This window comes from Pygoscelis adeliae, unplaced genomic scaffold (assembly GCF_000699105.1).
Source record: "Pygoscelis adeliae isolate BGI_AS28 unplaced genomic scaffold, ASM69910v1 Scaffold145, whole genome shotgun sequence".
NCBI lineage: Eukaryota > Metazoa > Chordata > Aves > Sphenisciformes > Spheniscidae > Pygoscelis > Pygoscelis adeliae.
This window is the reverse complement of record NW_008824866.1, coordinates 4,433,477-4,442,838: the sequence shown is the minus strand read 5'-3', so window position 1 is coordinate 4,442,838 and position 9,362 is coordinate 4,433,477. Positions and strand designations below refer to the sequence as shown.

At 36.9% G+C, this 9,362-nt stretch overlaps 1 protein-coding gene across 1 annotated transcript in view; it reads left to right on the top strand.

Annotated features, from left to right (window-relative positions):
• The first annotated feature begins 663 nt into the window (after nt 1–663).
• Nucleotides 664–9,362, top strand: part of RIPK2 (receptor-interacting serine-threonine kinase 2) — an 18,605-nt gene continuing 9,906 nt past the window's right edge. The window contains exons 1-5 of the mRNA XM_009324436.1: nt 664–781; nt 1,925–2,080; nt 4,402–4,559; nt 7,783–7,832; nt 8,179–8,340. Coding sequence (XP_009322711.1) covers nt 746–781; nt 1,925–2,080; nt 4,402–4,559; nt 7,783–7,832; nt 8,179–8,340 — 562 coding nt within the window. The 5' untranslated portion in view covers nt 664–745. The remainder of the gene's footprint in view (nt 782–1,924; nt 2,081–4,401; nt 4,560–7,782; nt 7,833–8,178; nt 8,341–9,362) is intronic.

The window sequence follows — 9,362 nt, the reverse complement described above, 5'->3', positions numbered from 1 at the left end:
GCTTCCTGTGCAACCAGGGAATGTTTTTTCCAGAGGATGATTCAAAGCAGGGGCCTAATTTGAAGGAATAATATATGTGAAAACAAAACATAGTTGGCCGTTCCTTTTCCTTCTGAAACTTAAGGTGCATTCCTTTAACCCATATTATTTTAGTGCATGTCAGTGACCACTAAATTTAAACAGTTGGAGATTTGCAAGTATTAAAATCTCCACTCTGTAGGAGATTAATATTTGGCCTCCATGAAAACTCAGGGTTTGAAGGTGGGCAGTAAAATAGGGCAAATGTAGTTGGTTGTTACCATTATGGTTGCACAGGTCGGTGAAGAGTTGGAGTTCTGGCTGTATCCTTATTTATTGGAAACATGGATGAAACGTGATGGAAATAGATTTGTGTGGAACAACAAAACTGGGGAAGCTATCTTGTATTTGCATTTGCAGACTCACATTTGTCTTACAGTATCTTGTTATCAAAACAGTATAGTAGGAAACAAATGGTGAAAGGTGATGGTACTGCACACAGGTACACAATTTTTTAAGAGACTATAGTGAACCCAACATTTGCTTTGAGTTTCCTAGTATTGGTATGGTAACCTTGTTTGTTTGTTTGTTTGTTTTCTTTTCTTTAAGTGATAGAAACCATCTTCTAAAAGAAGCAGAGATATTACACCAGGCCAGGTTTACTTACATTCTGCCAATTTTGGGAATTTGCAACGAGCCTGAATTTCTGGGGTTAGTAACAGAATACATGACAAATGGGTCATTAAACCAGCTTTTACATGGGGTAAGTGTACTTGTAGTCTTTAAATACAATCCCTGGTTGTTTCAAATAGATTGTGATTTCCATACTTAAGGGAAGTAGTATAGTGAAGTGTATTATTAATAATATTTCAAATTAAAGGACAGTTATTATCACTAGTAGTTTTTGGTGCTCAGATGGACTTTCTGTATCCCATAAAGACAACAGACCTCAGCAGACTTTAGTTTTATTACACTTTTTCCTTTAACGTTGTGACCTATAACTGGCTTCATGTTGAATTATTACATACAAGCACTTTAAAAATCTCTGTTATTCTCTAATTAGAAGCTGAAGTACTTATGCTTACTTCAGCCTGGGGGTCAGAATTATTGCCAATGTAAATACTACACAAATATGAGGGTTTTTTCCTGAATCTGAATCTTTATTAAAAAAATTGAAGATTTTGACTGTAGTTTATAGAAGTCAAATATTGCTAATCTAAACAGATATGGATATTTCTACCAGATCTTACTCTCAGGAGTAAGTTCTCGTGCTGAACTCTCAGCTTCTGCCATTAGCTTGGTCTGAGCATCAAGTGGTGCTACTGTAAAGCTACTGCAGTTTGTGTCTCAACAGCACTGCTGAGCTTTTAATCAGTACGTATCTCATGCCTTAGAGAGCTCAGCTGTGTGTTTTTCATGAAGGCATTTGTGTCAATGTAAGTTTTAAGATTTCAGTTGAGTTTTACTGCCTTTTTCGTGATGTAGTAATATTTATAAAGGTAGTATTTTGTGCTTAGTTTCACCACAGCTTTTTTTTTTCCCCAGTGTCAGTTGAAGATACGATTCTTGCCTTCCTTTGCGTAGTACTTACAATTTGTGGGTTGCAAGTTTCATACAGGAGTTTATCTATAAATCATATTTTCGTATGAATGAGTAATATAGTAAATGTCCTACATCATGTATACCAGTATATAACACTGCATGATTAACATTTATATATTTGTTTTAACAGCTAACCAGTCTTAATGCTCAGTTACAATTTTTTAAGGAGTTCATGTAATGTATGTTTTAAAAGATTACTGCTTGTCCAAGTCACTTTCTTGTTATTATGAAAGTAAGTCTTTGTGTTGTGCTGTTAGATCGGAACAGAGGATTATATTCTGGTTTTGTGGTTTTATCTTGGCAGAAAGATGTATATCCTGACATTCCCTGGTGCCTGAGATTCCGCATTCTTTATGAAATTGCACTGGGAGTAAACTATTTGCACAACATGAATCCTCCATTGCTGCACCATGACTTGAAAACTCAGAATATTTTGCTGGATAATGAGTTTCATGTCAAGGTAGAGTTATTTACTTCTTATGTTCTTCAGCATCCATAATGAATGAAAGTGTTTTAATTATTGTAGAGAAGGAAGAGTGAGGATGTGGCCATACAGAGGGGACGTAATTGTATACCAGATGTTTTCTTCTGTCCTTGCAGACAGAATTTATCAGCTTCTTTTGAAAATTCTGCTTTGCTCAAGTGTGGATTTGATCCATCTGAAAAGACCAGAAAGACAGAATTCAGGCTGTTAGTGCTATAGCAGTAGCTGATACTCAAAAGCAGTGACACTCTTATATGGCAACCTTCCAAGGGTAGCTGTGTCTGGCTCTTTCTGAGGAGAAAATAGGAAGTGTTCCTGTCTGGGATGCTCAGACAAGTTAGTTCTGGAGGACAGTAGATCAAATTCAAATGTTAATACCTCATTTGATGTTTATCATGCAGTATGGACATGTATGTTCTGTTAGTATAGTATGAGAACATGTAAAACATAACTGCGAAATCTGAACATGTTGGAAGATGGCTTCTGTGAAGCTCGTTAGAGCAAGCAAACATACATAGAGAAGTAATAGTAGTTTGAAACTTTAATTCTGCCTTTTAAAAGATCATTGCCATGATGTGAAAAAGAGACTAAAAGTACTTCTAACAAAATGGTTAGGTGCTTCCATAATTGCAAGAGTTGGGTGTTGTTTTTTTTAAAAGATCCTCTGTTTTTAAAATTGATAGAATATACTATTCAAGTAAATGAGAAATAAGAGATATTTTGCACTCAATTTATACTTGAATGGCGAATGCTTCAGTTGTTACCGTGAGGTGAATCTTTTGGTGAGTCTGCTGAGCAAAGATCAAAGATCCAGTGCTGATTTCTTCTTTCTCCATTGCAAAGACATTTTTCTTGGCAGCAAGGTGCCTTACGCAGCTTTGTCTCCGCTCACACCCTCAGCAGGTCATACCTCCTCCCACTCAGTTGTGCTGGTATTGCCATCTCTCAAGCTTCCTGATAAACCTGATTGGGGAACTGGTCCAAGTAATTTTTTTATCCACTGTTTTTTTAATCCCTAACAGCATTGGTGTGTTCTGGTGCTCTGCCTGACCACATACATCTAAACAGTTGCTTTCCTGGAGCAATTGAGGGGAAAAGGTTAACTCTTGCATACCTGCCCTGCCTCCTGTAAGGAGTCTTTGGAAGACTGTCCTTAGGGTTTTTAAGTGGTTTTTTGGGGTGAAGCAAGATTCTCTAAATTGGGACAGCTGTCAGGAAATGCAAGGAAGGTTATCATGCATGCCAAATAGAAGTAGTATTGCATATGTATAAAAGTAACACCATTCATAGAGTGCTTCTGGCTGTCCCAGATCTACTGAATGAGCAAGATTAACGCGACCAGTTACAGTGAGGAAGGCTTGATGAGAGTGAGTTGTAGAGAAGAAAAGATTATTTTTCACTGTGGATTTTGACTGTACACTCTCCAGAAAGCTTATTTCTGTTATCTTAGTTGCCACAGTGCTCGCACAGGCATCTTTCTTCAAAATGTTTTTCCTCTTACGCAAATGCTGGACAAGTGCAGAGCTCATAGCTGGCTGTTTATCTTTCTCCCTTGTATGCCAGACACTCAGCAGCTCAGCCAGCAAACTTACTCTGCTGGCTGGTGGTCTCCCTGGCCGTAACCTAGTCTGACATCTTGCTTCCCAGCTCATGGATGTCTGGGAATGTAAACTGAAGTCAATTAATTCTTTATGTAGATGTACTGTAAACTCTATAGGAAGGGACAAGGCCCCACAGTGCAGAGTAAACAAAATATTCAGCAACTTTTTGCAGCACAGAATTTCAGAATATCAGTTTTATTAATTCAACATTAATTTTTCATAATTTTGAGGGTGAGGTGGAGTGTCCTAAAATTTTTCTGAGACCAACTGTCTTGGGATATCTGCAAGCTAAGTTACATAGAGCTGTTATGATTTATACTAAATGTGTGCTTTCTTCACAACCAGGGAGCTAGAAGTACTCAATGGGTTTTTGTTTGCTTTTTTAACCCAATAAAGTGATTTTCTTCATACAGGACAGACTCCCATAGCAGATTTTCCAACCAGAGAGTATATGAGTCCTTCCTTAAAAGAACAACAGGATAGGGCAGTGCTATAGGGATAGCATGAGTCATGACCTAGGAATGCTTTCGGAACTGGAGCTGGTGTTTCCTGTTGCTAGGACAACCATGTACTTTTTGTGTATCAGGTTAAGGACTTTTAGTGACCTGTTCTTTCGGGGTATTTCAGGAATTTCTAACAACGCTCAGCAGATAAATCCAGTTTTTCTTCTCAGAACAACTGATTTGTCCTTTCCAGATTGCAGATTTTGGCATGTCAAAATGGCGTGTCATATCTATGTCGCAATCACGAAGTGAAACCTCTTTGCCAGAAGGAGGGACGATTATTTACATGCCACCTGAAGATTACAATCCAAGTCAGAAAACCCGTGCAAGTGTAAAACACGATATCTACAGGTAACTCATGTTGTTCTCAAGTGGGCTTTGCAATCTGAATTCAAATTTGATTTACTGAACTTAGACTTTAACATATTTTCAGCAATTTTATTATTTTCAGAAGTGTCGTAAGTGTATAAGCAAAATGAATCGAGGAAAATAGAATTGAGTGGTAGCTGGATTTGATCACCTATTTCTTTAGGAAACACTGTGACAAGTGTAATGCTCCAGAAATTAAGCTAGAACTACAGAAACAGACAGAGGAGACAGGTTTCTATAAATGAGTGTACACATAGAGACAATGTAGGGAGGGGAAAAACTGTTCACACCATTATCTCAGTGCACATACCCTTCTAATTTGTGCACGTCAATTAACATAATTTGCAGAATGTACTCGGGGGAAAGAAGAAAACATATTTTTGGAAAGGGGTTAGGACAAAACAGCGTAGTGGGGTTGGAGGAAGTTTTTAGAGAGATCTCCTTAAGGAATAACTTACTTTATGAAAGTTCAGGTAGATTTGCATCAGTCAGTTCTGAGTAGTAGAAGTAATAGAATAGGAAGTAGTAGAGTGGTGGCAACCCATATAATAAAATGGCAATTGCTCTTAGGATATTAGAGTTACAATTAGCTAATCTGAAAAGGCTTGGAGAGCTCAAAGATTACTTGAACAATTGTGGAGAGAATTGTCATATGTAAATGGAGATTGAGGAGGCATGAAGAGGTATACCACTGTGACAAAGTCCATCTCTTTGTTGCACTCTACCACCTTTACCTTCAGCTATCTTTGACAGCGTTGTATTTTGGTGAGAGATGAATCAATCTCAGAGGGTCTTACTGACTTCCAGGGAGACCACTATTTCTCTTAATTATCCCTTACCCTTAAGGGGCACACAAAGTTTGTTGACATTCCTGTCCAAAGAATAGAGATGGTAACATACCTGCTTTCCTCACCCTTTGATGAGAAAATCTGGACTAGGAAGATATTGAAAAGGAATAATGTTATATTATGGGGAAAGAAGTAGCAGGTTGACATTATCCCCTCTGCCTTCTGATTTTAGAGGATTTGAAAGTGTGGCTGATGGCATAATGAGTGAGTGGAGATGAGGAAGACAAATGTTTGTTAGAAAGAAAAAAAAACAACGTGTGTAGAGGAATAACAACCAAATGGGAGAGAATAAGAGAGAAAAGATCAGTAGAAGAGCTTAGAAAACTGATAAATTAGGAAGCAAAGAGATTATTTGAGGAAAGAGAAAAGAAACTGAGACAACATCATAAAGAGGGATGGCAGTTCAAGGCATGAAGACATGAAGGTAGAGAGAAAGTGAAGGAAATGACCACCAGAAAGGTCACACAGGAAGATGTGTGCTCAGAATTGGAAGGAGATGCTATGAAGCAGAAATAAGAAAGGAAAACACAAATAGTGTAAAGGGGAATCATCAGGAAGTGGTATGCTGCAGTGTTGTAGAATTGAGAAAATAGTCTTTAATTGTAGAGAGATTCTAAACTGAATGAAAGGCTGGATGTCTGATTAATTGACCACAACAGATACAGCTGAATGTTGTTGAGATAATTTGTGAGGAAGGATCCTTGTTAAAGAAACAAATTGTTTAAACAACAGTGAAGCAACCTTAACTATTGCAAAAGGAAAAATTTGCCATGCCAAAAAAATCAGCCTGCATGAATTTCTCAGGAATGCATCAACAGCAGGCTTTCTAACTGGGAGGACTGCTTTTATTAAAAGTTACTTGAATAAATTTTATCATTGATGAATGTTAAAATGTGAATGGAATAAGTAGTTAGGAAAGCTCAATTTATATGATTGATTTTAACCATCAGTTACTTCATTCTTACTTAATTTTTTTGATTCTTCCTAATTGGTAGCTGTTAGATGATATAATGCTTAGAGGCAGTTAAATGTAACCTGTATGCAAAATTTGGTACTTCTTAGTGATATAGGAAAATACTGTCTTTGTGTACAGTTACTTGAGTAGTTGACCAACCATTTATTCTGATAAGTGAATTCTTCTGTAGCAAAAAAATAATTCTTTGCATAGTTTCATTTTTATTGCTTCAGTGGAAATTGGATTTCAGTTTTTTTGAAGTAACATTTTAAAAACTTTTCAATCCATTTTTAAATTGATTTACTGAAAAAATAAAGGAGTAGGGGTAAGTTTACAAGGATATGTTTGACATTGAAAATTAGTTTCTTAAGCAGTGAAATATTTTTGCTCTCTCATTTTAGCTTTAGAACTACTAAAGTAGTAGCATAGAATAGAATAAATACTATTTATTCCTCACACCAAATTCCTATTCTTAAATGGGAAAACCAGATTTGGGGGGTTTACATTATTTTATTTTCTTTTATTTGCTTTAAATGCATTGATTATTTTTTTATAAATGAAGTCAATGCTTCATTTAAATAAAATAATCCAATTTAAATTACAAACTTGTTTAAAGTTACCTTTTTTAATATATCGTGATGATTGAAGAGAGTGACTAAAGATGGAGCAGATTTGTATTCACTGAGCCACTTCCCATTCATGTTGATGTGATGGAAAGAAATTTCACTGGTTTGAGTATGCAGGTGTGTGTTCAGTCTGCTGGCTATAGTTCAGGGTGGTCTTCCTGAGAGTCTCTTTTGTGATGTGAATCTTGTATGTAAAAGTGACATCTCTCCCTATAGCGAAGACTGCGTATGTTGAAAGTATATATGTCTGTGGGGGAAGCTGGAGTGTACCTCTGAGATGCAAGTCCGTATCTCACCTGACTGAGTTTGTGTTGGGATAGAGGTGTGGGTGAACGCCATCCTCCCTGCTAGTACCCTGCTTCCCGTGGGAATGTCGGAGAGTATCGATCCGGACTGGGGAGATGCCACGGTACTGCAGTTAGGATAGAGCAGTTAGGACTCTGGGGCTCGCTTTAATTTGCGTACTGAGATTTAAACTACATGTACGTAATTCACAGCGTATTAGTAGAGCAGAGCTAATACAGATTTGGAACAAGCGTTTATATGCCATGTACCTTTTCTGTACTTAATATTATTAGCTAGTTGTAGTTGAAGTCACTTGTTAAAATTCCTGCTAGTTTTCATATATTCAGGTCGTTAGCTATAGTCAGTCCCGTGTGCACATGCAGGATCATTTTCGTGAAATGTTTTTAATACAATGTAAAGCTGAGCTAATTGTGTTATTAAGTGTTGGTAATCTAAAATAACATCTTCTATACTTTTTGTACTTCAAACAGTTATGCAATTATTATGTGGGAAGTGATGTCAAGGAAACAGCCATTTGAAGGTAAGACGATGTCTTCCTTTATTTTTCCAGCCTTACGTAAAGGCTAAACCTGAGACCTGGCTACCTGGGGACTTCATTTTAGGGGTTACTTTTTAATGATTCAACTTGTAAGCTTGTTGAAGAACACTTTGAGTTACTTTTCAAATTAGACTCTTCTTCTGTATTGTTTTTTTTAAAATTACAGTGATGTTTGATAAATTAAAGATACATTTTTTTGTCAAAAAAGAAACATAACCTTATTTTGGTGAACTATAAATACTGTGTCTGCAAACTAAATTATTCCTCCTATAGTAAGCCATTTATATTGCATATATTTCTAATGAATGCACGATGTCTATTTTGACAGAAGTTATAAACCCCTTGCAGATAATGTATAGTGTGTCACAAGGACAGCGACTAGACTTAAGTGAAGAAAGTTTATCAATGGACATTCCTCATCGAGTGCTTATCATAAGATTGATAGGAAGTGGATGGGCACAAAACCCTGATGAAAGACCATCGTTCTTAAGTGAGTTTACCTTGCATAATGAGAAAAGATTTTTAAATTGCCAGATTTCTGTTGAATGTGGTACTTACAGAGCAAGGTTATAGTCGCAAAAGGGAAATGGTAAAGATGTCAAGAGATACATGTGGTCAGTCTTGTTGCGTATGAGGTGCTTGTCTGCTTCCACCATGTCTGGAAGAAAACAAACTTTTATGAATGGAACTACATGTGTGCCATAAAACCAAGTTGTTAGTTGGAGTCTTTTGCATTTGCCATCTCTAATTTACCTGTAAAAAAGCAGCGTGTTTTGTTTAACTACTTGCATTTGGGGTTTATTGTTGAAGGGAACTTTTTTTTTAAGAAGTGGGGGGAGTGAAGTATATGAGTACTGTGGGATTTATGAGCAAGCTGGCAAACACACCAACAAATCATTGCACATCAGATAAGCCATAGTGACTTCACCTTGTGTTCGCATCTCAGTATAAATCTTTTTCACTGAGACTTTAGCTTTGACTGTTCCACCTCCCAGATTGAGCAGGAACTGGTTGAACCCACGCGCTTAACTTTCTTTTTCCATCTTTCCTTTTTCAGCTTTTTGTCCTGATAATATAGATACTTTCAGCTTTTTTTACAGTGGATTACAGAATTTAAGAGTGAAGCGTGAGTTTGTAGAGATTAGAGTGGCATAGTGTGAACTGGAAAAGTTTTGTTTTTATTTTTGCGAACCTGTGTTTGTTGCACTTAACTGACCTTCTTGGTGTGTGTTGAGTCCAAATTTATCCCCCATAACAATTTCTTCTTGACATGCTTAATTTTGTGGTTACTTTCGGCTCTTGTTTGGCCATTGTGTAAAGGTAATTCCATCAAAATTGGCAGAAATTGATTACCTGTTTTCAACTGTGAAATTTGCTCTTGCAAGTGTTGCTGTGGTCACATATGTCAGTGCGGTGACACTAACAGTGGTTCCTGCAGCTGCCTCGCTGTGCTTGTTTAATTTGCATTTGCTCTAAAAACTTCCTCCCTACAACTTTAGAAAACATGATCCT